This window comes from Falco naumanni, chromosome 12, assembly GCF_017639655.2.
Source record: "Falco naumanni isolate bFalNau1 chromosome 12, bFalNau1.pat, whole genome shotgun sequence".
Lineage (NCBI taxonomy): Eukaryota > Metazoa > Chordata > Aves > Falconiformes > Falconidae > Falco > Falco naumanni.
Window position 1 is genome coordinate 5,565,709 of NC_054065.1, and position 27,270 is coordinate 5,592,978.

At 43.5% G+C, this 27,270-nt stretch overlaps 1 protein-coding gene across 2 annotated transcripts; it reads right to left on the bottom strand.

Moving 5' to 3' along the window:
* Positions 1–566: 566 nt before the first annotated feature.
* Positions 567–26,557, bottom strand: HAO1 (hydroxyacid oxidase 1). 2 transcript variants are annotated; one of them, XM_040612361.1, is made up of 8 exons: positions 26,369–26,555; positions 18,374–18,525; positions 9,890–10,145; positions 6,280–6,455; positions 5,194–5,285; positions 1,816–1,974; positions 1,463–1,532; positions 567–1,086 (listed from the first exon to the last, which is right to left on the bottom strand). In XM_040612361.1, exons 1-8 carry the CDS (start codon positions 26,503–26,505, stop codon positions 1,016–1,018), a joined length of 1,113 nt encoding a protein of 370 aa, XP_040468295.1. In that variant the 5' UTR covers positions 26,506–26,555; the 3' UTR covers positions 567–1,015. The 2 variants fall into 2 exon arrangements, with proteins under 2 accessions (XP_040468295.1, XP_040468296.1); XM_040612362.1 differs by lacking the exon at positions 1,816–1,974 and having other exon boundaries at positions 26,369–26,557.
* Positions 26,558–27,270: the final 713 nt, after the last annotated feature.

Here is a 27,270-nt window from a genome sequence, read left to right on the forward strand (position 1 = left end):
CAAAATTTCTCCTGAATTCAGTGGATATTTGGATTGTTCAGAGAATAGGGGAGCAGATCCTGTATGTCTCTGTATTCTCAACACAAGCAGAGTAAATAACACTATGATTTATCTGGATGAAGGGTGTTCATGGGAACTGAATAGAGCCACTAGGATCTTCCCAAGTCATGGGTTAATACCTCAATTATTCAAGTTTCTCTTTTGCAGATGGCTGCATATCCTACAGACTCCCAGGTAGCATCAGCCTTCACTTGCCACTGTCAGCAAATGAATCCAGGTGGAAAATGTGACTCAGCTGCAACTGGGTGCAGCTAGCACAGTTTGGTGAAGGCAATAGGGCTACAAGGATTTGCAGCAGCCAAGAATGTGACCTGTACCTGATGCACGTACATAACAGTTGTCTGATTGCAAAGTGGTTGGTGTCACTTGAACAGCAGAATTTCCCCAAGTTTGTTTTGCTGTTCAGTTCTTTACAACAGAGTTCTCTGAGCTCCTACAGCCTACATGCTACAAGACCACATGTTTATAAAGTAATAGCACACAGTCACTAGGGAAATGACACTACGTTCATGAGAAAGCAAGATTTAATCTCAGCACAAGTTTATCTAAACAGTGAGGGAGAAGCATCTTTTACTTTTTAAATTTCTGTATTTTGATACCTGATTGCTATGAAAACAGTTGTGTTTATAGTTTCATTTCAACAGTTAAGTTACTTCTAATAGTGTAAGTTAACAATAGCATTTGTTGCAAAACACCTTGAAGTTACTATGTTGGTCTTTTCTAAAGGCTCATCTTTAATCACACCTCCTAGTAGAGCAGCTTTCCTTAAGAGCCTAGGAGAATACAGAAACACCTGTAAAATTTGCTTCAAGTACTTTCTTCAAACAAGTGATCTCCTGCAGACCACCCCTTCCCAGTCAGGAATGCAGGATGAGGCCCAAAGAGTGAACGCAGTTGATTTTTGCCTGGTAGCACACTTTACAACAGGCAACACATGAGGCAATAGTCTTCAGACCTAAATCTTGGAAAACAATATTTGATGTCTTCGTATCAGTGTCCTGCCAATTTCTTCCACTCTCCGGCATCCTGGAGGAGAAGTTACATGTCAGTTGAAAACCCTCCTTTTCTATCCCACTCTACTAAGCCTTTTCTTTTTCTGTCCCTTAGAAATGTACATTCTGTCAGATGTAATCCACCCTTAGTGATGGAGGATTTGCCACTACTTTTCTATGGATTTATTTCTCTCCTTGTGAAAAAAAAAATATTTATTGGTTTTATTTATTCTACTCTGTTCCCCATCTATAAGACAGGGATAACAAGTCCTTTTCCCATTTCTCCACAGCCTAATCTGATACTGAAAACATTTCCATCTCCCTTCCATAAGTTCCTGTAGCATCTTGCCCAGGGCAAATGAAAGCTATGAGAAAAATGTGATTATTGAGAGGAAACACTGATGTCTCACCTGTCAGTGCCATTGCCAGGCGAAACTCTTCCTTGAGCATCTGGAGAACTTCTTTTGCTCCTTCTTCACCCTAGGAGATTAGGAGACAATATGTACTGGTATGTGTACATATAGCTCATGTGTGTAGACACAGACATGTATACATGTGCCAACAAAGTTTTGTGCACAACCATAACTCCTGCATACTTGTCAGCAAAATTTAAATTAGATGGTCTGGATATACAGAGTCACACTCAGATACCATCACACATACACCCTCCTATGTGCACACATATACACACATGTGCATACACTAAGCCTAAACAGGGAGCCTAGTTTTCTAAAAATATAAATTTGAGCTTTTTCTGACTTACTTGATAAACCAAGCCCCAGATAAGAGGTCTTCCAATGAATACAGCTTTGGCACCAAGAGCTAGTGCTTTGAGAATGTCTGTGCCTTTTCTTACACCACCATCTAGGAAAACCTCCACCTTCCCCTCCACAGCCTCAACGATTTCAGGCAAGACATCAATCTAAAAGAGTGAAACCAGGAATACATCTGGTCAGCTTCTGTAATTTTTTTTTTTAATGGGTTCTTACATACAGGATCCAAGCTTTAAGGAAGCTAAATGAACAATTGCATGCCTAACTGCATACACAAATAACACAGCTTTGTATTGAAACCCAGCAGTGACTTAGCATGTTAGCAGATATATACAAAGGTCAAGTTTATTTAGAGAGTCACATAAATAAAAGGAGAAGCAGCAAGGTCACACAGAATGGCCATCTGATCCCATGACATGCATCCAACACAAGCCAATATCAGATACTTCTAAGGAACAGAAGAAACAGCAAGCACAGAGGCAGCCTTTCCTTGATATTACCCAACAAACTTCCAGTGTTCACTAGTATGGGGATGAAATTAAGTCATCTTCTCTTTCTAGTTTAAATTTATTATTCAGTTATACTAAGGCCAAACTAGCATCCAGAAGCCTAGAGGTAAACATTGTACCTATAGACATCGAATAAGAGAAACATGTGCCCCAAGGAACTTGGAGATGGCTGAAAAATTTGTATGGCTATATTTTTCCTTTTGAAAATGCATCTTGATTACAGGAATAATTCTAGAGGAAGCTTCTTCATATGAGAAAAAATTAGCTTTTCTCCAAGTTTTGAGCATGGTGGGAAATGCTTTCTTTTGATGCACATGTATGTTACTTTCACTGAGCTGTACTTATCCCCTACACCAGTGGTAAAGGTAAGGGGGGAAAGGATTTTTACTGTTCTCAAGTTACAAGTAACTAACCATGGAGTTCAGTAACATGTCCACATCATTTAAGAGGTCCCAACGAAGAGATGAGCCTCCTGAAGCTCATTCAAGCTCCACCATGCAAGCCTCAAGCATTAATTACAGGGCAACAGTTCCTATAATGGCTAAATAGTTCCTATTCATGAAAATCAGGAAATACACAAAACTGGAAGGGAAGTACTAAAGAGAGTGGAAACAGTGTGGTAGTAAGACAAAAGGCACACAAAATTCCTGTGTTTCAAATACGGATGTAATTCATTTCCTTTCTAATGGATTAAAAATGACTAGGACATGGGGAGGAGGAAACAACTTGAAAGTGCAGTTTGTTTTTAGATTTGGATTAAAATTTTCTTGAAGTTTGGCACTTGCTGTGAGTTTTCCCCTCCCTTTGGTTTTGCTCTTTTGCCAAACACATTTTGGATCTATTTCCATATACAGACACCACTTTCTACATCCTGACAAACTGTACCAACATTAAAGTGCTATAATAACTAAAGCATGATGCAAACCATAATTAAAACTCGGGTTTCTTCAATGTGTAACTAAACACTAGAAATATTAACCAGCTTGGGTTCAGCTCACGTTCTAAAAAACCATGAAATTAAAACAAATTATTATGTCTCTAAAACTGAAACATTTCGCATGATCTGATAGAGATATTTAGATTATGAAAACTGAACTGTGAAATGTAGTTGTTTGTGCAATGAAATCCAGTGAACACATTAGCTTTACTAGTGCCTTCTCCACTGCACTGTGGTGTTGCAAAGGAATAACTCAAAACAAGTACTTGGCAAGTGTAATTTCTGTTCTACTGCAGCTGGCTAAAAATTAATTAATATTTGTTGAGCTTTCTTATTTCTCAAAATTACGTTTTTAATATCCTCATACATTCTTCCTGTTGGATTACTTCACACACAGACTTGGCCAAGATTTTAAAATATTCTTAGTGAAACTGGGGAAGACATTCTTAAAAGGTGACAAGAAGATAAAAAGGACAGAAGTTAAAGAACAACAATTCATTTCAGAAGTATTAGGCACCACCACTCTGAAAATTCAGTTTCCCTTCAGGTGTCTAAAACTGAATAGCTGCACACTCTCCAGGAACACAAAATCACATTTGAAAAAAAAAACCCTCAGTCTCCCTCTGGAAACTGGAGAAATCCTGGCATCAGGTGGTCTTTTTTTTACCAGTCCCCAGGAGCACCTGGAGACAGTCAGGCAAAAGCATCTCAGAGGATAATGCCTCGATTCAGAGGACAATGCCTCAACTTCATTAACCATTTCGAAAACCATTTGTGCTGGCATTTGGCTTTTCAACACAGGGCTTGGCTAGCAAAGAACCAGCCAACACAACCAGGTGATCACTGGGTGCAAGTGAAGACCTCTGAAAATCAGTGGGTGAAGGAAATCAGCTGGGGAAATCCACAGCTGCCCTGGAGTAGAACAGAGAGAAGTCCTCCAGGGGAGTGGAGCGGGGCATGCCAGTGGACAGCAGAGCCAAACATACAAGCCTTCATGTGCAAAATGTGCCACAGTGAAAAAGGGGCTTACCTCTCTCCCTTCAAAGAACCATCACGGAAAACAGGAGGGTTTTTGTCAAGGACACGTTAGAAATACTGAAACAGTCACAAATGGGCTTTGATTCTCCTCCCTTTCATTCTCTTTTTACTTGTGCAGCTTTCCCACACCAAATGAAGCAAGATGAGTGATGACTGGAATTTTGGGGGTTTTCCTTCAGCCTGAACACACACTTTTTCATTTTCCCTTACTTGTTTCTTTTTTGCCAGTTGAGAACTTCTCAAATCCCTTTCACCTTTGGAAAAGGCACAGGGTAGCACGACAAGGAAAAGGAAAAAGGAAAAAACTGTAATTTAACCAGTCTGTACCTTTTCCAAAGGTGAATATGTTTGAAAGGAGAAAAAGGGAGAGTTTCATGCTGCCTTTAGCTGTTCTGTAACTCTGTAATTTTTCAGAAGCCTCTGAAGAATATTAAAAAGGAAAAACAACTCTAGTACAACCTTCAGTGTGCTGCAAACGGCAACAAGGGGTTTTCAAAAAAGGATGAGAAGGAGGAAGTAAAAGAGAAGACTGGAAAAAATTACTTAAAGACTTTCCTACTTCTAATAATTTAACTGACAATAATACTCTATCTGAAACGGCTCTTCTGAATTTCCATGCAGGATGCTGCAGCCAAGGACAAGGTGCCCAGGTAGACTGAAGAAACAGCCACTCGTAAGCCCTTCTGTGTTTCTTGTTTGATTTGACCAAGGGGAGGTTGTGTCTAAGACTATGATGTGACTTACATAGAGAAGCAGAGAGAGATTGCTGATAATGGGATAACACACATATTTACAGATTTTTTCTCCAGCTAGCATGTGTTCAGAGAAAGCAAACAAGAAGCTAAAAGGCAGAGAAAACCAGGCATATCAGCACCAGTACTTACAGTTGCAGGGACCCCATCAAGCTGTCGTGCTCCATGATTCGACACCAGAATACCATTTACCCCAATCCTTACAGCTTCTTTAGCATCATCAGCTAGAAAACAAAAGAAAACAAAACAAGATATGCCCTTCCATAACTGGGAGCTTATTGACACCATGATGAGGGAAACCTTGTCATCGTTTAAAAAACCCAAACACACAAACAACAACAACAAAACCCAACAAAAACCCCAAACATTGCCAGCTAATGCAAAGTTACCTTAGAGCTTAATCCTTCCAAAGCCCCATGTCCGAACAGTAAAAAGTTTTGTCTTTAAGCAATAAGACCAGAAAAGTAATTTGAAATATTGAAGCAGATTTTATCACTCTGGATTAGCAGCCACTTCTGTTGCTAGCCTTCACTTTCTCTACCATGTTCTGGAGCTCATCACTAAGAAATTATTTATGCTGAATGATTTTCTCCAAGCCAAAATTACTGGCATGTTTACAATAACAATCCATACTTAAATGAAAGTGCTCCACTGTGCTCAGTGCTCTTTTGACAAAATGGAAATCCAGCTTTCCTTTAAGTTATATACAACTCGGATCAGAGTTTACAGGCACAATGAACAGAGCAAGTTCAATCTTCCTGGCTGTATCTGATTTCAGATATAACTGATGCAGTGCCAGCTCACCAACTTCCCAGTTTAGTGACCAGTGGCTCTGGTCCCTACCTACTGAACATCAAGGTAGACACACCATGTAGCAAAGCTATACAAGCCATCTGGCAGCTCCAGGACTTCATTTAAGCAACTGCTTCTGCAAATGCCTTCGTTGCTGGGTTCCTAACACACACGAGGGAGAGAATGTTTTTTCCTTCTGATTGCTTGGGTCTGCTTTGGCAAATCTTCCCGACTTAACACATCACAGAAATATGAACATGCATCCCATCATATTCTGTATCAGCAAAGCAGATGCTTGCCATTAAAAAGTAATGCAATTCTATGCGATTCTACAGAAATTTCCTCAGCACAAGCACTTTTCCTTTGCTGGTGCCTATGCAAGAGGGATGTCTCGCCTCCCCCGTGGTAAACAGCAGAGCTACACACCTCTGAGGATTCCTTTCAAAACGATGGGCAGTGAGGTCAGCCCTCGAAGCCATTTGATGTCCTTCCAGTTGACACTTGCATCAATCGCCTCAGCTACGTACACAGCCAGTCCACTATTTTCTCCGAAGTCTTTCCCTGAGGAGAATGCCAGGTCGCTGCTTGAAAAGTTTTTTAATCTAAAACAACAAAAGACACAGAAAAATAGTCTGAGAAAGATTCATTGGAGCCATGAATCAGCCCCTAATGCCAGCATTCTATATACCTATGTTAAAATGTTGCTGTACTGCAGCGCAGGAGCAAAAAAGCCTACCTCAGCATGTCAGATCACAGTCCTTAGTAAGCTGTAACCTTTGGCTAGCAAAGCATTTGATAACATTGGTGCAAGTTTCCCTGACCCAAGGCAACAGTACAAGTTCTTTCAGAAAAAATATAGGGTAAAGTCCAAAATCTAAAGGTTCAGCATCAAATCCAAAATCAGGAGAAAAACCCAGCAGTCAGAGCACTGATTTGGACTCAAGAATCTGTCATCCCATAGACCTCTCATGTGACTTTGGCCATGACACTTAGCCACTCCTTTTGCTTCAGTTTCTCAACATAAAATAGAAATTTTAAAAATAAAACAGTATCTGCCAGGAGCACTGTGAGGATAAATGCACCAGAGGCCGTAGGGCATTCAGACCCTTGAGCGGTACAGGCTAAGATGTAAGAAGAGAACATCACTTTGCTTGACATAACCCAGGAGCCATTGAATTCAAGAGGGGCACCCCTACTTATAAGCAATAATCCCCTTAGCTTTCATGCAGCAAATTTGGTTTTGGTTTTCGTTTTTTTCAGATCCAGGGGATTCAGCTACTGGAGGAATAGGGGATAAGGTAGGTGGCAAGGAAGAGGGAGGAAGGGAGATTTTGTTAGACTACATGAACTAGACAGATCTGCATGAAGCCTTGCAAAGAATTCAGAGTTTTCATCTGTCCAACAAGACCAACATCCAGCCAGTTAACCTTGTGTCTTTTTTGTATGTTTCATTATAAAATGTAGGGGGTGGAAACAAAGTTCATATGAAAACGTTAGCTATTATTTACTCTTTAGCACCAAATCAATCTCACTGGTTCTAGGAACTGAATGGTAAGTGACAGCCCCTGCACCAGAGAGTTCACAAACTTACCAGACAAAGCAGAAGAAGGGGAAAGGAGGGCAAATAAAAGAAATTCAGGCTGTGCTTGTACTAGAAAGCTGAAGTAGTCCCGAGTGCTCTCAAGCATTAAACCACCATCAGCAACACCAGCACCGCCAAGGACACCCGTGTCCCACACGAGGCCAATAACTCTGTTCTTTGGAAAGTGTCTCGTTCCACACTGCAGTATTTTATACTCATATTCCACATTTTGGGAAATGCACAGGGGTTTTTGCATGGAAACTGGCTAGTTTCACTGCTGATTTCATGCCTGCAACAAGCAGCATTTCACATGGTTTTTCTGTTCAGCTCCAAGCCCAAAAGAAAATGAGAAAGGAGCAGACTCTCAGCAAGATCCAGCTTTTCAGCTGTTGGTTTGTGGAGGGTGGGGTACCCAGAGAAAAACAGAACCATGGATAAGATTATATAAATAACTGTTGTTTTTCTTGGCGTGTAAAATGCAGATCAACACTTGAATGAATGTTGCCTTATATACATTTCTGAGCACAATGGCACCTTGTTGTTGCTTTGAAACTTTGTTGAAAACCTGAAGCCAAGAAAAAGTTATCACTTAACTGAGTAGAGCCCCATGCTAGGAGAGTTTCACCACCAACTTTGCAACAAAACACTGTCCAAATGTCATTGTGAAATCCAAAGTGATTAATTTGAACCTTTAAAGATTACTCCAGCTTCATATTATTTCACATGGTTCACTTAAAACTTTGTTACAGTTTGGTCAGGTGGGGTCAAAGTGTTTCAGAAATGCTCCATCACTTCACTCAAATATTTTTGGGTTATTTGACGCACATTCAAAGACTCTTTAACCCCAGGCCTTAAAACAATACTGCCACTAAAAAAAAACCTACTTAAAGATATTTTTTTTTTCAAAATAACAGCACGTCTCGATCAAGTTTTGTCAATCACAGATCTGTAGCAGGATTACTCTACAGGCCACATGCATACCAGTGTACCACATTTTAATGTTAAATGTGTCAGGGATTTTTTGTTTTTCGCTGCTTTCCTCATAAGATTGTACTTTAACACAGAAATCATTGGCAGAGTTAAGGCCGCTCTGTCAGCCTTCATCATATCATCTATTAGCTTCAAGTACAAGTGTATGGGGGAGATCCAACATCTCAAGCTCTGGAGGTTTTTTTGCCTGCGAGGTGAAGAATCAGATTCATTGCAGAGTCCCATGGCTTACCTTCAGTTTGAGCATTATGAAAAAGAAGGAAGACCTCAGGATATTTCTTGCCTTGTATGTTACATATGATATGTATAAAGTATAACATTGCAGTCAGGACACATAGGAAGAACATTTCAAATCCATTGATAATATTAAAACTAGCTTTTACCCAGAACTAAAATCAAAGTTAATCAGCTTCAAACTATGTTCAGCTATCCTTCCCACCACCCCTCCATTTTTGTGTTCATTTGCAAACTCTGAATAGGAGCAAACACAGTAACCTTAACATATGCCATGGCAAACTGCGGTCACTATCAAGACCTACCTGCAAGCATCTCAAGATTTTTAGCTCCAATTACAAACCTGAGTCCTGGATATCCCTTCCACTAAACACTCTTCCATTCAGACCTTGGCTGATAACACTGTGACAGCATTTCAGCATATGTTTATCAGGGTGGTCTCTACAGTCTACCAATTTATATTTGCAAAAGGCTAATGAAATCAGCACCCTGACACCACCGCTGGGTAACTCTCTCGAAATTAAATGCTGCATAGGCCCTTCAGTAGAGAGGAACTAGAATTAGTGCCGAAGTCAACTTTGAGGCCACAAATTTCTCTAAAATACAGAAAATGTTCCAAAACACATGTTAGGGTAGAAATTGCCCTCATGGAGAATTTAGAAAGACTGATACTGAGAAATACTTTCTGTATTTGAGTAAAAGAAGAGTTGAAGTTGCTTGGAAAGGGGCTTTGTGCTCAGTAACATCATGACCCTGGGACCCAGTGTGGTATCATGGGATAACATTGGATAGAAGGGACCATTACATCAGTTGGAAGGGACTTTTGGTCCACTTAATCCAGGCCTCCATTCAGAGCAGAGCCAGCTCTGCAGCTGGATCCAAGTTCAAAGATAGAGCAGGTTGCACAGGGCTGCGTGCAGCTGAGTTTTGAAAATGTCCAAATATATATTGACTGATGTACAAAGAAATGTCCCATCTCTCCAACTTTGTCAGTCTGCAGCCTCATGTTCAAAAACAGCCAAGAAAACTTAGTTTTGACTCAAAGCAGATTATAGCCCAAGCCCAAGCAAGGTATGTGCTCAGTTCCCCAGTGTTACCACCTAGTGCAGCATTTAGCACCTGGAAGAAATGGAAGAAATTCCTTGTACCAGAGAAGTTTCTCACACAACACCTGATAGTGACCATGGTACTGCCACATGCCTGTCCCACATCCCACCAGAGGGCATCTACCTGAGGTGGGGAGGAAGCTGGAACTTGTTGCGCACGTCGTCAAAGCGCCTGCCGAGGAACGGCGTGTCCACTGTCACAAAGATCCCTTTGTAGCCTGCTCTCTCTGCACGCTTCACAAGGGATTTGGTAACCTCCCGGTCCTTGTACACATAAAGCTGCAGCCAGTGAAGGCCAGCTGGAGCCGCTTCAGCCACTTCTTCAATGGAAGAGGTGGCCCAGGAGCTCAGCATCATCCCTGTCCCCGTTGCCTGGCAGGCTGGAGGAACAAAAGTTATATTTGAGATTATCCAAAACAGAGGCTTCTCTAAACACGAGCACGTGGCTCACCAGAGCATGTCGGTGCATGTAATTTCACACTGCCTTTCCTCGGTGACAACACATTTTTCAGCCTTCCACAGAATGTTACATTTATAGCAGTCACCAACAGCGGTGGGCTGCTGGGAGCACTCTCTGGCTTATTCTGTGTTTATAGGCAAATTTCTGGTGACTGCACTCTGTGCGCTCTTTGGGATGATCCCTCTCCAATAGTGGAAATAATATTATAACCAAACTAAGCCTAACCCATATTAATGATTCTTTATCCTGGGGAGCCTGTTTGTAAGCCCCTGGTGTCTGGCTACCACTTGTCAGAAATTTTGGCACATACACTTAAGGACACACACACACATGCACAATTTTAAATGATCTAAAATAATAATAAAAAATAATTTAAGACTTCCAGCTTTCTGAACACTGACATATTGCTGCAGATCAGTGTTTCAGATCTGTCGTTCTCAACATCGCCTTTCAGTCCTCCTCACCACTGCCATGCACACTCCCTTGAGCATTCTGATACGGCATTTTGGCTGCTTGCTCCCATCCCCAAATTTTCACTAGCATTAAACCCGTGTTCCTTGAAGTGCTCTTCTAGTAAATGCCTGTTGTCATCCCTACAGGGCATTTCAGGGCATAATAAAACAGAAGGACACAGTCCAGCAGACAACCTCATTTAAAGACTCGAGGGGGGGTCTCCACTGTTCTTAGCTTCAACGCTTTTGCTGTCCCATCACCTGAAGGAGAGGAACCCCACGTCCATTGTGTGACCCCACACGTAAAGTTTGACACTGCTGCCAACAGGGACCAGAAGTTCTGAACTCACTGGAAGTGGCAGAAACATGCCCCAAGCGGCAGTCCCCACCCAGAATACCCCAAAGTAAGTACAAAAATGAGCAGGTCTCCAAAGTCTCTGCTGAGGCCAAAGGCATGGGTGCTCATGCCCAACGTGTCGTGGCCTCTCCTCCTTTACCTTTGAGAAACTGTGGAGTGAAACAGCTCCTGAAGTGTGGGCAATCCCAAGGTTAAATGTCATCAAACATTCCTGGAAGGGGTCAAGCACCCAGAGGCTCTGTGCTGGCTGCCTCCCCAGGCGTGATTTCCAACCCAGCTAACCTCATACAGTTTTATTTTTATGAATCTATCGCTTATTCTTTTTGGAGTAATCTGTCACTTAATGTAAAATAAAGGAAAACACACTGTAAGGCTCAAAAATATTATATAAAGCCTTATTTTTCTTGGTCTACCGCAGTATGCATATTTTTAATGTAAATGGACCTCTGTTTCAAAACATCATCTCCAGCCCATCGAGGAATTAAGAAGTGGTCTTTATGACAACATTTTATTAAATAAGAATTACAAGATTCTTAGAGTGGAAACTTATGAACAGCTTATTCAAACAAATTGGTTACACCCTCCCAGGGCCACCAGGCAGCTTTCAATCATTAGAAATACAGTAGCAATGACCCAAAACTCTAGATTGTAGTAATTTCATTCCTCCCCTTAAAATTACTGAAAATAGTTCCCTCTCACAAATTAAGTACCTAGAAGTGAGTTTCTTCTGAAGAACCCATGCATACTGAATGCTAAAGTCCTGTTAAAATCAGCTGTGGTGGATTATCACAAATCCCATAATAAGTGATTTGCCCAATCAAGCCTATTAAGTGATGCCGAGAAACAAGGGCTCTGCATTCCTGTTGCTCTGTCAAATACGCGTTCATGAATGACAGGGAGAGTTGCTAACCCAGCAACTGCAAAATCCTCAGATCAGGTAAGGGGGAAAAGTAAATGTTACGGTTCAATCTGCCTTTAGGTATCCATTTGTTTCCATTCTTAATTTTATTCTCAAATCTACCTCCACAGCCCTGTGGACACAAGAATAGATGCAAAAGCAAAAATTAAAACAGAAACTTCACAATAAAATATATTCGGTGAACAGAAGATTTAAAACACAATATACCACCATATCCTTTCAACTCATCTGCATATGTAACAATAAAGATAAAACCATTATTTTCTCATTTAAGATTAGATTTAAGCAGTTTGGTTCAATCAGAGTTAAACCATCCCAAACTGGGTTATGGCATTTTCATGAAAGCATACTCACAAAATTCCCCTCATCTGTCCTGTAAAGTTAGCGACTCTCTGGTAAAGCACCAGCTCAACATGCATATTTTGGATCTACATAGTCAAATTCAAAGTTCATACACACAGAAATTTTCAAAGTTTTAGAGATTCCACATTCCAGTTTTGGTTGATCTGTGCTTTATCTTTATAATATTCAAGTTTATTTTGACAATTTTCTAAACTTTCAAAAACATATACATAGTCCTGAAGTATTGCCAAGGTGGTTTTTGTTTGTTTGTTTTCCTACCTCACATCAGGTTTTGGCAAAAATATACCCCCACTTCTTGCACATTTAGCTGTAGTTGAAGAAAACAGAAGCAATTAATTTCCTCCAACTGTATTTTACACGTCAGTTGTGGGGTGCTGCAAATACCTCTGTTATTACAATTCAGTACTACTAGGTCCATATTCCCGAGGGATGCTCTTGCAGCAATATGTGACATTTGCCAGAGTTTAAACATCAGATTTTTGTAAACCAGCCTTTCCTCATGCCATTTCAGATTGCTTTTAGCCTTCCCTCCACCCCAGGTCTTCTTTTAATCCCGAGCATTGCCCGAAGCATACGTTTACCTTTGTACACACTGCGGGCTCCCATTGAGGTCAATGACAGCACAGAGAGTGTAGCATTAGCCACACACAGGAGGCCAGGGAAATTTTCAACATCAGGACAATAAAGCTTTTGAGTTATTTTTACTCCATCTTGTTTCAGGGCCAAATGTAACTAGAATTGGGATATGGTGGGGTCCCTAGGAAAGGGGAGCTTCACAGCCTTTCTCCACGGCTGCCTTGAGCTAGCGCAGGTTTCTCAGCTCCGCTGCTACCTGCTTGTACTTAGAGCTCAGGGAAGCCACGAGCAAAGACATACCTTCTCACAAGGGAACATAAACCTTGGTAAAATGGGGATTTCCTCATTCTTGGGCAACTCAGTTGAAGTATTTTACATAGCAACAAATCAAGGCTGACCATGGCACAGGACCCACTTGGGAAGTCCACAGAGGAACAGAGCAATAATGCTTTTTCTAGCCCTTTTTTTATCCTGAAACCTCAGCCTCCTTCCCTGCTCTGATGGGACATCATTTCATTAAGTGGTTTGGAAAGGGTATGGAGTTTGTCCCTGTGGGCAACCCAGAGGCAACCCACTTCAGGGGAGGACACTGGAGAAAAGCCCAGTTTAAGCTCGCCTGTTTTGTCAGGATTATCTTGCATGGGAATAGGAACTTGCTGTTTTTCTGTAGCTGTGCAAAACCCCATCCTTTCCCTTTCAGGGGCATCTCTGAAGCATGGCAGCTAATCTGCCCCACTGTGGTCGTTTTTTCCTGAATCCACCAGTGAATCCACCATCCCCAAGTTAGGGGCCAAAGGACATTACTTGGGATCAATGCAATGTCCTTTTGGCACGGTGGTATTTCTCAAGAGAAGTAGCTATGTTCTTGGAGCTGCATCTCCTAAGAAACAGAGTTGTTTAAAGTACTTAATATTGCTCTCTGATGAAACGCACTTGGCTGAGAAATCCCCTGCCCAGCCTTACCTCACTAGCCCCTTACAAAACATGGCGTGCAAGTTGTGCCTATGATTATTTTGTTGACACAATACTTTTTGTCAGCTATGCAGGAAAGCTGGAGGCAGCAGGGAAAGATATGCAAGGCCAAAATGAACCTCACTGGTCTAGGAGGGCTATCACACCAGACTGCCTGTGTACACTTGCATCAGAAAATCCCCTGGCCATGCCAGTCTCTTGGGGGAAGTCAGGGCAGTCCATATCTTTCTATGTGAATATTGTCCTTTCAATGACCCTGGAGTATCTATACCTCAAAATTAACTTTTTTTTTTTTTTTTTTTTGGGAACACCACATAGGTAACAGGTGAAAGATGGGTACAAAGTCCTGCCATTTTCACTGTGGCTGAACACAAAAAGCAAGAGCTCACAGCCACCAGTATCTCTGATGAGCACAAGGAACCTAAATTCAGATGCTCAGCAGCATCAAAGCAAACCAAAAGTACGGTAGAAGTCTGTTAAAAGCCAAAGGGACAAAGGTGTTGCTCCCTCTCTAGTGGAAACGATAGAGCTACCAGTAACTCAATTAAAATGGGGGGGGGGGGGGGAGGGGGGAAGCTTTTCAGTCAGTATTCCTATTCTCTGTTTGGCAAACCAAATGGTGCAGTCACATCACAGGCAATGGTGAAACCCTTCTGATGTCAGAGGTAGCTCAGCGAGTTGTTTAAAAGCAGATGGTAAACGTAAAGACATCAGATCCAGGCAACCATCATTCAAAGTCTTCAAAAGATCTGGCCAAGAAAACAGTCCGGCTGCTCAGCCTGATTTTCAGCAAGTCAGAGAGAAGTCAGGTATTGCAATACTGCTTCTGGGCTAAACCACAAGAATAGAAGGCAACTGGTCAGCGAGGGAGCATTATGTAATTAGCAGCCATATAAACAGAACAGAAATCTTGGTAAAATAATGCTACATATCTGTTTATAATCAATTAAGGTTTTAAAAAATTGCTAGTTCTTGCTAAGCAGCTGGATGGTGCACAGGATTTTGTTTCAGTGTACTTGAAAGTGTGTCCTATTTACAGGAGCATGTGTACTACCACATTTGCGGGGAGTGCTGGCTGAAGACAACACAGGGATCACACTGGTCTGCAAGCGCTGCATGAAGTTGGGATGGCAAATATCTGTGTGGAGGGACAGTGAATCTTCTGATGGACAAGCAAAGAAAAAAAAGTAGAATCAGCAGAGTTCCGTTGAGAAATATTTAGAGAACAGCTCTTTGCTCTTTAATGGTGGCTAAGATTATTCATCAAATTTGGCAAATATTTTTACTGAAAGAGTTGAAATTGGAGCAGGAAGGACAAGAAAAATTCACCTAAGTCAAAATGTCATGTGTTGATATTTTCAGAATGGAAATGTTTTCTTCTGAGCTAACACTTTTATTTCAAAACAGAACTATGGCTAAAAGCATTAGCTAGTAGGAAAATGAAATAAAACATTGTGTTTTGGATCAAATTAAACATTTCAGTTATCCCAAAACAGTTTTCCTCCCAATTTTTCAGTTTCTACCAAACAGAAAATCCATTATTTGGAAAATTGCCACATGCACTGATGAACTACAGCTAAAATGCTAGGGAATACTCTTGCAGAAAGACCTGGAAAAACTAGGACAGCTGCCAAGGTCTGTGAAATTGTTTCAAGGACTAAAGATCTTTCCCTATAAGCAAGGACTCCAGGTCCATTTAGACATGTAAAAGAAACCCTAAGGAGCAGCCTTATCACAGACTATATGGGTTTTTTTAATTATTATTATTTCCTTTATATTCTTACTAACAGAACTGTAAGTAAATCAAACATTTGGATTTGAAGCTCTACAAGTCTTGATCATGATTACAGTTTATTCTGATTAGTGGACTTACTTAACCTTTGGAATAACTTATGTTGTGTTGGATGGCTTGTCACTGGCAACTTTTAAAATTACAGTTGAACGTTTTTCCGAAAGAAGGTCCTTTACTAATGAAACAGAATTGAGTGAAGGTGTGTTTAAAGCAAGCTGCCAGACTTTGCCCTATTCTGGGTAAGGTGCACGGTCTTCTCCAAGGAGCTTGGCCTCTGCAGGAGAGCATCCCTTGAGGAGCAGCAGCTCCCAAACCCCTGACAAGTCCCAAAGGGAGGAGTGGCGAGGACAGGGAGTTTCACGCAGTGAGAGACACCATGACATGCCCTTGTCCCTAAGGAGAACATTTACATTGCAACGTGTGGGCAAACCTGCAGGAATAGCAGAGCAGTTCAATGCAAAACGCACCATTGCTTAAGGGAATTCCTTGGCAGGATCAGGTGTCAGATCTCACAACACAAAAAGTTGGGGGAAGGAGCTGTTATTGCTGCCTGCACCAGTGCTCTGCAGGTAAGGATGGTGCAAACCCAAGATTATCTCTTGAGGTTTAACCCCAACCGGGCAGACATGCCGCACCCGCCGAGCAGTGCCCGGGCACACACACGCTCACCTGCTTCCCTGGCTGGGAAGGGGCAGGATTCTGCCCACTGTGCTTTTCAAGAATTGTCTCAACAGCAGAGGCACTACCATATACATCGCTTCCTACACGCCTCAGCCAGAACCCAAGCTTACAAGGTACACCATGCTTTGCAAAAGCCATGAGACTGTGGATCAGACTTTCTTAGCCTGTGTAAATCGGTGCAGCTGAAGCAAAAGGTGGTTTAAAGCAACCAACGATCTGCTCGCCTATATCGCAGAAGTATCACAGAGTTTAAAAGAAGCTGGATATGACAAAACCCCCTGACCCTGAATATCTCAAGTTTAAAAGAACTTTTAAGCCAAATATGTACTTTCAAGTTAATCCCTGTCATTTTATATAAGGTCAAACCAAAAGCTTGGCACTGAATACCCCTCTCTACCTCTCGCAGATCACAAAACCAAAGCTGGTTTGTTTGGATTTTTTTTTTCCCCTACAAGAAATGCTACAGCAATACAGGGGGTGTGATTTTAATGACGCTGTCTTTTGCAAGTGATGAAAAATTTGCCAGCTCCAATGGGTATGTTTGACTGCACATTCAAGCCGCTGCCAGTGCAGTTGCCAGTACACCAAGCTCCCGCAGCCTGAAAACCCAAGAATGTTAAATGCAATGAATGTATGTGAAAGTTTTGAAATGTAAACGCACAAAAATCAGGAAATTCCAAAATTCTCTACCACAACCCAGCTCTGGTAGTCAGTCTAGTTGTACCACTCAACTTCACGTGCCATTATAAATTTATGCCTTAAAATGTGGCCGGGCTGTAGCATCGGTGGGAATTTTTGCTAAGGACCGTCCTGAATTTCGTGTGTTTTGAATCTCACTCTTAACATAGCATTACTATGTTTGCAGTTAACACTATAATGCTTCAGAGTCTCCTCCCAGCATAACCCGGGCCAGAAATAATCCAGGAGAGCTGTCAGACGACAGGACAGCACCAAGGCTCCCGCCAGACTCCGCGAACCAATTCAAGGTACTCGAGCTCCATCTTGTGGAAGCACCGGCAAATGCAATAGGCATCAAATTCGGGCTTCCTAATAAATCTCTCGGGAAAGGGAAAAACCTATCCCCAAACGTACTATAAAGTTGGAGAAATCTGCTTGTACCGATTGCTGCTGGATCTGTGCTGCAGCCCACCACGGTGCACACTGTAGGGACGTGGCTTTGTAATGATAGCTGAGATCAGCTCCCACTGCAGGGCCGATAATTAGACTCACTTGACGCTGGCATTTGCTGCATTGGTCATGGAAACACTGTTAGATTAATAGCTCATTCATGCACAGGATTGTTTTTCTTTTCTTTTCTTTTTTTTTTTTTTAGTATTGCCTATTTGGGTTTTGTATCCTTTTTCATTTGGTACTGGAGCACTGAAATGCGTAGCCTGATGATCTTTGCGTGGAATAGGTGCACCACATGGCCTCTTTCTCAGATTTTGTGTCATTCTGCAGCTTGGGTCAAAGGAATAGGAAACAGTTTCACATCTGAATTCTGGTTAACCTCCCATTCCTTGCAGCCGTTTAGGCTGCAGCCTCCACACTGGCAACATCTTTGTGCAGCATCTAGCCCAGGGGGGCCCTTATCTCACTGACTCCCTGGGATGCTCTCAAAGACCTCTCTTCAAAGCATTTTTCCTGGACAAGCAAAGGCTTTTGAGTTTCTAGAAGCAGTTCTGTAACAGGAAGAACGTTGCTGTGACAATATATGGAATTATATTTATAGGATATATAGAAAGCTGTATAGATAGATGTCGTTTTCAATTTTGTATTTGTTACAAATGGTTCCTCTCTTTCATACTGCATTCCTCATCCCTGTCTCATAGCAAGGGAGAGCCCACACACAAAACATGCAAAGGAAAACAGACAAACAAAACCAAAAATAAACCAAATTACTCTGAGCAGCAACTCAAACCCATCCTGGCCACAGCACCAGGAGCAGGAAACCAAGCCGGGTTTCACACCCAGCAGGCACAGTACTACTCTGTTCCTCTCTAACTCACCGTGGGGAGGACTTTGCGTGGTTTACCTTTCGCAGTAGCTGTCTCCCCGTCGGTGTGAGCCATGCGTTGCATAGCAGTTGCTCCCACACAGACCGGCATGCTGATTTTCTGCCCCAAGACTGAGGTTGACACGTCCATTACTGACACATCCCTGAGCACCCGAGGGTACAGCTTCCATCTGACACAGAGACAAACAAAGAATAAAAAGTCTGCATTGTTGGGGTTATTTACAGTTACTAATGGGCAAGACCAGATTTTCCTGCTGTGAGGAGAAACACTGGGAAAGCTGTTTTGGGACTAGAGCAAGAACCTCATCACGTGACCCAGAGCTTCAGCAAGACCCACAAAACCAGGAGGAACCAAAGTCCATGGAAGGTGCAAAGAGACAAAGAGCCTTTGAACATTATTGGCTACTACCATCTGAAAGAAAAGACCAGAGCTGCAAAATAATAAGGTTTATGGCGAGTCTCAGACTCCTCAAAAGCCTTGGGGCAGAACAGAGGGTGTGCAGGAACAGAAGTCATCACCCACCCCCCCAGTTATTCCTTCTATGGACTAGGGAGCCAAGAGACATGGGAGTTTTGGCTAAAACTAGCCTCACCGGCAAGCTTAGCCCTCCCTGCCCCTGTGCTACAGGGCTCTGCAGCAAGCCTACAGAGAAACGAGCTGCCACCTGAGAAGCGGGCAGGCAGGATGGCTGCCCTGGCTTTCCTCAGCTCAGGGGGGGTGCAGAACCCCCCCGCACCGCATCTTTGCTGGCACAAAGACAGTCGCTTGGCTCAGAGGTCCGGTCCCCAGCACTCACCGGCCGCTGCACCACACTTAGTCCCTGAGACTACAGCTGTGGACCCAGGGACAGCCCATCATACCGCAGGGACTCCAGACTTCCAGGAAAAGACCAAACCCAGCCACTGTCATTTAGCGCAGGAAAAGACGGAGCAGCACAACTGCTGTCGCTGTAGGGCAAATTACAATCTAGTCCTGGAATGACGTGGTCCAGCGTCTGCCGAACCACTCCCAAGCTCGCTGGGCCTCCAGCATGTCTGCCAGAAACCACATCGGCCCAGAGCCGGGCACTGGTCTCCGCTGGGGGCTTCAGCCTGGGTACAAATGGAAGCCGACTCCAACACAGAGCAAACGAGCCCACGCTTCCTCTGAAACTCCGGTTTAGTGCAGTCAGGCTGGGCGGTGAGGTTTATCTTCTGTCCCCCCCACAACAGCACCCTGATCCCTCTTTTGGGGTCAGCTCGACAACGCCGCAGTACCCAAACCTTCATTACAAGGGCTGCATTCCTGGGGATGCCGCTGCAACCGGGCGGCTTCCCGGCCTCCGGGCTGGAACCGGCGCCGCTACCACCAGCCACAAGAGGGGACGCAGTAGCCGGGGCCGCCGCTCCGCAGAGGTGGGTGCTGAGCGGTAGCAGGGCACCGCCAGCCACTCACCGAGGCATCCCTCCCTCCGAAAGGGCGCTGGCAGCTATCGAATGTTGATTATCGAAAATAATTAAAAGCTTAAGCTCTACTCTCATGCCTGCTCAGCACTAGAATGCCCTGGAGACAGCAACCAGAGCCACTGTTGCCCTGAGACTGTGCTCCAGCAGTGAGTAGTGGTTTAGCTTGAGCTTGCACATTAAACTGACAAGTTAAATAATAATAATAGACACAATCTCTTCAATTTATAGAAGGATCAAAAGAAATTTCCAGAAGCAGCCTGGGACAGAGCAAGGACAAGACCCAAATTTCTGAAGCCCTAGAGCACGGGGCCATGCCAGCTCTCCAGGAAGCGCATCCCAAGGAGGAGATAGTTATGATGCTTGGAAGGAGATGTGTAGCTGTGGGAGTCAGCTGTGTTATTCAGTGCCAAGACATACACTGCAAATATGTCTTCTCAGACTTGTTTTCATGCTATTGTATCAGTTTGTTATTTTTCAGGGGAGGATGGGCAAAGGGTGGGACAAAGAAAACATTTTTTTTTTCCTCCCCTTTTCTTCCTAATCCTCATTCCAAAGGCTTTCTCCCAGCTCCAACACATCTTTTCGCAGCAAATTTAAAGGAAACAAAAATCCTTTAATAACCTTGTTCATGTTTATAATCAAATTTAGAAACACAAAAATGTGAAGTATCTCCCCCTTCCCCAGCCTCCCAGTTTATTTGCTGTCCCAGATATGTCAGGTTTTTATCTGGTGCAAACCACTGTCATCTGAAAGCACGTGAGAGTCACTCCTGAAGTACCAACACTTCTGTAGTGCCTTTAGCTGGGAAAAGAAACAGAAAGAGCAAAAAAAATTGTAAATCCTCCCAACAGCATATGCAAGAGAAATGATGCTGTTTCAAGCAGCAATAAACAGCATCCTTCCCACTCACCTTCACGTACCATCAAATTACTCCATCCATGAGCTTTTAGGGGTCCTCACACTCATTAGCCCCCGGCTTTAAACATAAATGTCTCTTCCAACGTCCTCTGTGGCTTCTCTTTCCATCCCACTTTGTAAGGTCACACCCTCCCAACCAACATCAAGCCAACGCTCATAACCAAGTATTTACTGGGTCCCCCAAAAAACGCCAAAAGGGATCGTTACCTTAGTACTACACTCTTTAAATAAAACTGGGTCTTGCTTTGCAAACACGGGTGTTTTCAACCCTGAGTTTGCTGGACATCTGAAGCGAGGCATTTTCTGGACAAGCCACAGGGGGATGCCCTTACCAGTGGCAGGCAAGCAAAACCCCACAGCAGTATTTCCCAGTAACCAGAGCACACGTTCATCAGGCTGCCACCCACCACCTGCTTCCTCCAAGTCCTTGAGTGAAAATGTTTCCTGGATATTTTGTACAAAAAAAATGGTTGGGTTTTTTTTTTCCACTCATCATCTCATCACCCACATTTTTTTTTCCAGCCATGTCCACACTCACATGCTGCAATCAGCAGTCGCAAGTGCATCTTTCTTCCCAGCTGGATGGGGGGAGATGCCGCAGTGGGGAAGGTGACTCCCGATTTAAGCAACTTCAGCTAACACTGTTTTGAAAGAAGGATGAAAGGGAAGGAGGGGGGATTAGTGTTCTAATCTGTAATTTTCTTGTGCTTTCCTTTTCCCTCCATGCTGAAAAGTTTCAGAACATAACTTACCCTGCAGCTGGGTAAGAGGGAAGCACTCACTGCTTTCCTCACTCATTTTCAGCTGTGAAAAATGAAGTTTTCAAACCACAACACATTTTCAAGCAGCACTTCTCGTTTCCCTTCTGAGCACTGCTCTGGCACAGTCTCCATTCCCACTCCAGCCCCTTCTGCCTTAATCTCCCCTACAGCTCCACTTCCCATCATAACAGATAGGTGCTACTGCTGCGCAAGGCTGACCGATAGCTGCTTTTGCTTGAGGAAAATGGATTTTCTCTCCCAGGGTGTCTTGCCATCCACACAGTGGCTTTTCACAGCAATCTGTGAATCGGAGGTGAAAGGTACCACAGAAATCTAACATTATTACAAGCATTCCTTTCCTTTTCTCCCCCCCTACAACTTCACATGCTTGTTTGACCCCAATCACATTCTCAGCCTTGTTTTTTAAGTCAGTATTTAAATTATTTAGGTGCCCAGTCATCTTAACACCCTTAGTACCTAGCTGCAAGATGACAATACTCTTGCAGAAGGTATGTGTCAATGCTGTCACCAATCAACAAGCAGCTGCTGTTCCTTGTATGTGACAACAAAACACACCATCTCCAAAGGCTGCCGGGGAGCCAGCTGCAGAACATGTCACAGCAGATTAGCAGAAACCTGTTCCTACACACATAGACGTCCCTCTTCATTAACATGCCGAGAGGGGAGATTTCAGATTGATTTCTTGAACGCCATTGACCTAAAGGCATGCTGACCTTGTCACAGAACTGCTCCCCACTCAGGCCCCTTGCTTCCTTGACAACTTGAGAGTGACTTTAACCGCCAGACGGCACAGTGCTGGAAGGATACACGATGTTTTGGGACACAGAGCAAATGCGAGGTGAATGCAGATGCCATAGGGAATAATGTATGCTCTAACATCCCAAATCATCTTTTCTGACCTTAATGCCTCACTTACACCAGGGCTATTTCTGTGTCGTTTGAAAACTATGAATAAAAAAAAAATTAACTGGCCTTCGCCGGAACACACTGATGTTGATATTCAAGCTCCAGGTCTTCCCTCAGTTCCAGAAGAACTGGAAGATAGAGGAGAGTTACTGTACCTGGCATTAACCTCATCTTAAACACCAGCCTTTTGGCCACTTTTCATACCCTGGTACCCGATCACAGGTCCCAGAGCACTGCAAGCTCCTGTGCTGTCAGAAGGCCAGGGCGTTCATTTTCTCATCTAATAGGTATGGATTGTGCTGCTTCAAAAATTGCACGTGCCATTCTAAAGGTATTGCAGCATCTATCGACACAGCCATTCATTTGCGAGATTAATAATAATCCATTTCTTTCTCCATAAATGCAGCCATTTGCATGCCAAAAAATAAAGAGCTCACAGACAAACGTAACACTGGTTTCCCCCCAAATACAGTCTGTCCCAGCAGTCTTGCTCACCGAGTAATCTTACACCACAAATGTATGGGCCAACAACTCATGCTTCTGGTTCAGGTTTGCGCTTTCTTCTCTTCCATTTAAACAGAAACAGTTAGACATATATCTATAAATATTTAAATAAACTGAACATTTTCAGTCAGGCTGAACCCTGCAACTAAGCTTCTGACAACGGAAAACAATGGGAAATGAAGCTCAGCATACTTGTTTCTTTTGTAAAGTCATCTGACTTCGTGATCTTTGTGGCTCAGGGGTTTAAAGTCCATCTTACTTTATATTTACCCACAAGCTGGACTCAGGAACAGGGAGAAGAAACAGTAACATGCTCAGAGACACAAGGACTACGCAAGAGTCAGTGAGAACCAGTCCTGCAACCCTAACAGTCAGGCCACACTTCTTCCAACAGCGTCAAAGAAAAAAAATAATAGTATTTTAAGTCACTTGCGTCGAACAGGTCTTATAAACCAAAATCTTGTGAAGTCTTTACACCAGGTTTCTACCTTTTCTCGATGTGTTGCTGGGAAGCCATTGCAAACACAGTCTAACAAACTGTTAGCAGCAGCATCCCACCTGCTAAGGCAGCAGGAATCCACCACCACGCGTTGTCCCTCAGCAGAAGAAAGTGGGAACTGCTGCAGCTATTGACATCAAGCCCATGGATCCTTGTGCTCAACATGCTTCCAAAAAGCTTCAACAGCCCATTACGTGGAGTTGCAGAGAGGAATAAGGTCCAACTGGCTGCAGGCAGCAAGTGCACACTGCTTAATGGAAGTATTTCAGTTTGCAAACAGACAGGTAGAGGGAGGCACCAGAGATGCTGAGAATTACTGAACTTCGGGTTTTAGTGCTACATAATGCTATTGGTAACTCTGATCACCTTTACCATCATCTCTTGTTACGGACAGGTAACAGAGCACATTTGTCCACGAAGCTGTACATCACTCTATCGCTGCTCTAACCCAGCACCCTTCCCACTTCACACAGGTAAAGCTGGTAGCGCCCAGCAGCAGCTATGCCCATCGCAGGAAAAGCTGCGCTGGCACCGCAGCAACCAGAAAGGAGAGGGCCACGTGTCTCACCAGGGGAGCTGGGTTCCAGGCTCTGACCCCAGCTCTCCCGCTGATCTGCAGGGTGGCCACCAGCACATCACCGTGCTTCTCCGTGTTTTGGTGCACACCCAGAAAGAGCTGCAGATGTAGAGCAATGGGAAGGTAACAAGCAAAGCCCCGTGACCTCTCTCATCAGCTGCCAACAAGTTCAGTTGTTTGATGATTTAATAGAGTAAACCCCACTGTCAAGTCTTTTAGATTTTATTAAGTGGCTTTGGGAAGATATTTAAATGGCCTAAAGCTACTACAGAAATTAGATCTTGTTTTCTTGAGGACAAATATACAAAGGGCTGGGGTGGGGGGTGGGGCAAAGACAGAAACACAGCTTCCATCCCCTTTATACCTGCACTACTGAGTAGCAAGAACACAGCATCAAGGACCTGATGAACGTAATTTTTATTTTTTTTAATGTCTTAGGCTGTTCAAGGGACCACTAATTAATATCTCCTTCAGTTCCCACTTGCCTACAAGCTCTGCTGTTTTGAATGGCTAAAGCTGGAGCCCCTTGTTGAAAATACGATAGAAGATGCCAGGAAAGATGAGGCGAGCCTGAAGCCCACAGGTGACCAGCCCGATGCAAGGAGGGCTTCTCACCAGAGGAATCCGCCCCTGCGGTGGGAAACCGCTTCAGAGCGGAGCAGCTCTTACCCCACCGCTAACATCCAGCTCTGCTACTACCTAAACAGCCAGCAGACATACCCAGCTTTTTGGTAGCCTGGCTCTGGGCAGTTTAGATCCAGCTTTTGCTTAATCATGATTAGCCCTAGCAGGTAGTAGTAAAAGGTTCACTACTTCTACAGTTGATTGCCTCTGAGCACTTCCTTTGAGTGTCCTTTCCTTAACATCTTATTTTGTCTTTATGAGGGTAAATAACATCATAGCATCTGGAAGCATTAAAAAATAAAAATAAAAAAAATTAGGTGAGCACTACATCCCCCTGCTGCTCCTATTTACTCCTCAGAGCCAGAGCAGTCCTTCGGCTTGTGGTTGAGCAGCCCCAAGCACAAGATTTCCAGCCTGTGTCAGAGGCTACTGCATTGAGCTAAGAGGTCACAGTGGAGGTTAGTTTTCTCCTCCAGACATTGTTTTTCTGAATGTGGCCCTAAAATTAAGGTTCTGAGCTGATCTCAGCAATGTGACCTTTGAGATCCCGCTAAAAGAATTACCTCCGAGTTTCCTACAGCCTTCAAGTTGTGGGGGATTTCCAGCTGAATCACTGTAAGCTAATGGAAAAGCCACTGGAGCAGTAAGTAGGATTGTTGGTCTACAACAGAACAGCAAAGTAGGGACGAAAAAAGACTAAAGATAAATTGGAAAAACTTTGTTTTGGTTTGTTAGACTGAGAGGGATTAAAGAGAAAGCCTTTAGAGATTAGCAAAGACAAGTGCAGGGGGGGTTAGTGTCTGCACCAATGCAGCACCAGAAGGCTAAAGCAGCCAAGAGCTGTTTGTGCAGCTCGACTGGCTCAGCTGGGCTGAAGGGAACAGCCCCTGGCTGCCCGCTTTCCTCCGCAGTGCTTGGGCCAGCGCTCCGGGGGCACAGCAGCAGATTCAGGGGATGGGTGACCAACTGACTTGATGCGAGTTTTGACACTCTTCCACCGAGCCTGACAGCAAACGGCGACTTACGTTGCACTGACCTTTTACTTCTGAGGCAAAGGGTGACCCGAGTCCCAGTTTTGACAGCAGTTCAGGGGGCCAGCCTAAGTCAAAACTGGTTTATAATAGTTCCATCATTTACAATATCTCCTGTTCAAGTGCTGACCTTCTGCTGGAAACCCCCTGAGCACAGCTTGGCCACCCAGGACAGAGCCCCAGCTTTCACGGCTTGCTCCAGAGCCAGGATACACAAATCCTTTCCGCCAGGCTACGCAGCTCTGGTCTAGCAAGGCTGCACAAGCACTTACCAGGGAAGGCTGCGTGACTAACTCAGTTTAGCAAAAAACAAGCGAAAAGCAAAACTGACTCAGGACCCAAAAGGTACAAGCTCACCACAAGAGCTGCTTGCTGGCGTTACAGCCCAAAAAGTAGAACTTACAGTTGCATTGGCTGATTAAACATTGGAGCTGAAGGACTCTCTAAAAAATTTGTTAACAAAAGAAACAAAACACAGGCAAAGCTAAAAAGATGCTGATGGATTTTAGGGACTGCTTTTTGACAGAAAATGTTAGGTGGCAGAGCAAAAGGGGAATGACAATTGTTCTAAAAATCAGTCACTGGAGAGTATTTTTGCTAAAAAGAAGAAGTTGCAGAAAAATTGAGTTTTGTTCACACACAAAAATCTAATATTGTACCACATCTACTAACAAAGCAGAATTTGCACCCCCTACCTCCCACCCCAGCCTGAAATCACCCTCCTACCTTGAAAACGCTGCTACATTATCTGCAAGTGTTTCCTGGTCGTCTGCTCCAGATCGGTAATAATCATACACTGACTTGGGGAGAAATTTTTTAGCATGCTCTTCAAAATCAGCAACGCAAACTGGTTTTCCAGACATGTTTGCAGATGTCACAGGGTTAGTTCGTTCCTACTTCTCTCTCTTTTAAGCTCTGTATTTTTGTCTGTAAATCATTAATATGGGACCTCATCAGGATTCAATTTACCTACATACCAAAAAACCGCAACACCAACCCACCAACGTCTTGTGTCATACTGGACTTCAGCACCACATTCTATTTCATGTGGTCAAGGCCAACCACGAACATAATGGAATAATATATGGTACAAAAAGAAAACTAATCAGCAAGGAAAGCAATACGTAGGTGCAGAATGCACGAATGTACGGTCTCTCATGCGTGCCTTTATCATCCAAAATATCCAGGAGACAGAAGCAAACTCCTCATACCCCAAAAGCAAAAGAGTCTTTCATTTACGCAATTTATAAAAGCAGTAAAAGCAGGTCCCAGCCTGGACATTTAGGACAGCATCCAACACAAGCAGATTTCCAGTTATTTTCATTAAAATCCTGGATACTGACTCAAGTTGCAGGGACCCAGGGCCAGGCAGCTCGGGCATCTAATACAACCTCAGGCAAATGGCTCCCGATTTTAAGTTAACTCCACCCCCACAACCCAGCGAGCCTGAATTATTCTGAGAACGTTACGCAGTCAGATGCGCTCACCAGCTGAACTGTAACTAGCTTCGAAGCAATGACATTCATCTGAGGTGTTAACGCACTCCAAGATTTCTTGATTGAATCTTGACTTAAAATTTAACAAGCACATGCAACAGGTTTACGGTATGTGTTTGACAGAAAACTTAC

Coding starts and splice junctions, on each gene's coding strand:
- HAO1 (XM_040612361.1), bottom strand. CDS start 26,505: ATGTCTGGAAAACCAGTTTGCGTTGCTGATTTTGAAGAGCATGCTAAA. Junction 6,456..9,889: donor CAGCTTCCTCCCCACCTCAG/GTAGATGCCCTC, acceptor TTGTTGTTTTAG/ATTAAAAAACTTTTCAAGCA. Junction 5,286..6,279: donor TTTGAAAGGAATCCTCAGAG/GTGTGTAGCTCT, acceptor TTTGTTTTCTAG/CTGATGATGCTAAAGAAGCT.